The sequence below is a fragment of the Palaemon carinicauda genome, chromosome 1 (genome assembly GCF_036898095.1).
Source record: "Palaemon carinicauda isolate YSFRI2023 chromosome 1, ASM3689809v2, whole genome shotgun sequence".
NCBI lineage: Eukaryota > Metazoa > Arthropoda > Malacostraca > Decapoda > Palaemonidae > Palaemon > Palaemon carinicauda.
This window is the reverse complement of record NC_090725.1, coordinates 89,355,245-89,357,251: the sequence shown is the minus strand read 5'-3', so window position 1 is coordinate 89,357,251 and position 2,007 is coordinate 89,355,245. Positions and strand designations below refer to the sequence as shown.

The 2,007-nt window shown below is 37.3% G+C and overlaps 1 protein-coding gene across 1 annotated transcript in view; it reads left to right on the top strand.

The window, feature by feature from the left end:
• The first annotated feature begins 206 nt into the window (after positions 1–206).
• The window catches only part of LOC137649787 (calmodulin-like), a 32,760-nt gene continuing 30,959 nt past the window's right edge, over positions 207–2,007 (top strand). Inside the window, 1 exon segment of the mRNA XM_068382731.1 lies at positions 207–365. Coding sequence (XP_068238832.1) covers positions 363–365 — 3 coding nt within the window. The 5' untranslated portion in view covers positions 207–362.

Sequence of the window (2,007 nt, the reverse complement as noted above, 5' to 3'; positions counted from 1 at the left end):
TCTGCAGCGAGGAACCTCTGCCGCCCATGACGCATTGCAGGTAAACTTCCACCAATCAGCGCTCGACTTTCCCTAGCCCTGCCGTCTAACGCCCTCCGCCCTTGTATATAGTTCTCTAATTTCCTTAATTACGTATTTCTGTTAAAAATTTAAAGCAAATTTATATATTTTTATATTTTATGTGCCATTAATAATGAAAAAAACAAGATAAAAAATCAAAAGAATAAATAAATGAAAGATAGGGTGCAGAGGTGGCGGTAAGGAGGTGTGTGGAGTGGCGGGAGAACGCACTCAGTCACTCTGAGACAGTGGTTCCGACCAGACGTCGCTAGATAGCCTTGTGATACTAACACTTCTAAAAAATGGTAGGTGTTCTCCTATTCTGATATTACAAAACAAACATTGCCTTTTAGGCTTTGAGACTGATCAATTTTGAATTCGCAGTGAAACATTTTCATGTAGATAATTCATGAGGTTTTTCTAAAATCCATAATATCCGGTATACGAGGGAGGAGCAGGCTACGGTATTCCTACCGGTCACATGTCAAATGTAGGTTGTCAAGTGAATGAGAAATACCAGTAAATTATTTACAAAATCTACTAAGATGCGACGAAATTCAGAATTGCAGTGGACCTGTGAATGTTAGGAATTTTAAATCGCTAGAAATTCGGCAAGTATTTTTAGTCTTCATTACCGTACTATAAAGTTGGAATTTCATGACTAGAATTCCTAGGTTTAAGATATGACGATTCTGAGGTATGTACTGTATATATATATATATATATATATATATATATATATATATATATATATATATATATATATATATATATAAAATACAGCATACACAGTATAGAGGTATAGTGAATTTTATGTACGGTTGTAGTAGCCACGAAGACTAGCTTATGATAATGCCAATAAAGTTATCAGTACGGTATTTTATTTAATCTTACGAAGTACTTCGAAATTGTACTGAGCGTTTACTATTTTACATACACCGGTAGACATTTTATTCTACATTGTCGCACTGCGCAGGCTATCATTGAGGAAATTTTAATTCATTCTAGTCCAATTTACATGAAGGCGTCGTAGATTGCCGGGAAAAGAAATTACGATAGTGAGAGGTTTTTGGTAGTGTATATAGGAATCGTCCAGGATTACAGGAGCATATACTAACCCAGAAGCTAAATTAGCTTAGTTGTTTGGAAAGGCCTACTGCGCATGCTAAGACTACATTTTTAAACGGTTGTGATTCAGAATTTTGAAATGGTTTCCTTTTCTGATAAATGTACGCCTTTCCCATTGTTGGTTTAGACTGGCATGAGTAGTCCAGGTTTCCGGTTTAATGTCCTCGGCCTTTGGTTGTACAGTTTGATATGATGGAAACATCGCCCTGTTAAATCGTAAACATTGATGAGCCGAATTTGATGGCTGACAAGTGTGCTAATCGTTTATCTTACTTATGTACCAGATGTTTAGCTTTGGTTGTATGCATTACCCTTTCGAGTTGATGTGAGCTCAGGTGGTTTTTTGAGCCTGGGAATATAGTTCCACGTAAGCCTGTGGCACGAATAATGAACTCTGAACCATCCCCGGATCTGGTCCCAAATCATGAGGTGAATTTTCATAAATGGCCGATGTAATCTGTTATACTTGTTGGTATTATTAGTCTGCTGGCTTTCTTCCTCGTGCTGCAGAACTAAAAGTTTGCTTAATTGAGAATTAACGGACGTTTGTGCTGTTGCATGCAATTCATTTCTTGTGACTTGCGCATTCACGGGATCAGCTCTCTCTCTCTCTCTCTCTCTCTCTCTCTCTCTCTCTCTCTCTCTCTCTCTCTCTCTCTCTCTGAGCAAGGTCCAGTTGATGGTTGTATGCCACTTTCATTTCTCTGAATATCATTTATTAAGCAAGGTTTTTTTTTTTGACCAGCATAGTTATAGGTGGCCTTCATTTCTCTAAATATATGAAACCAGTTTTCTAATATGTCAATTACACTTATTGAT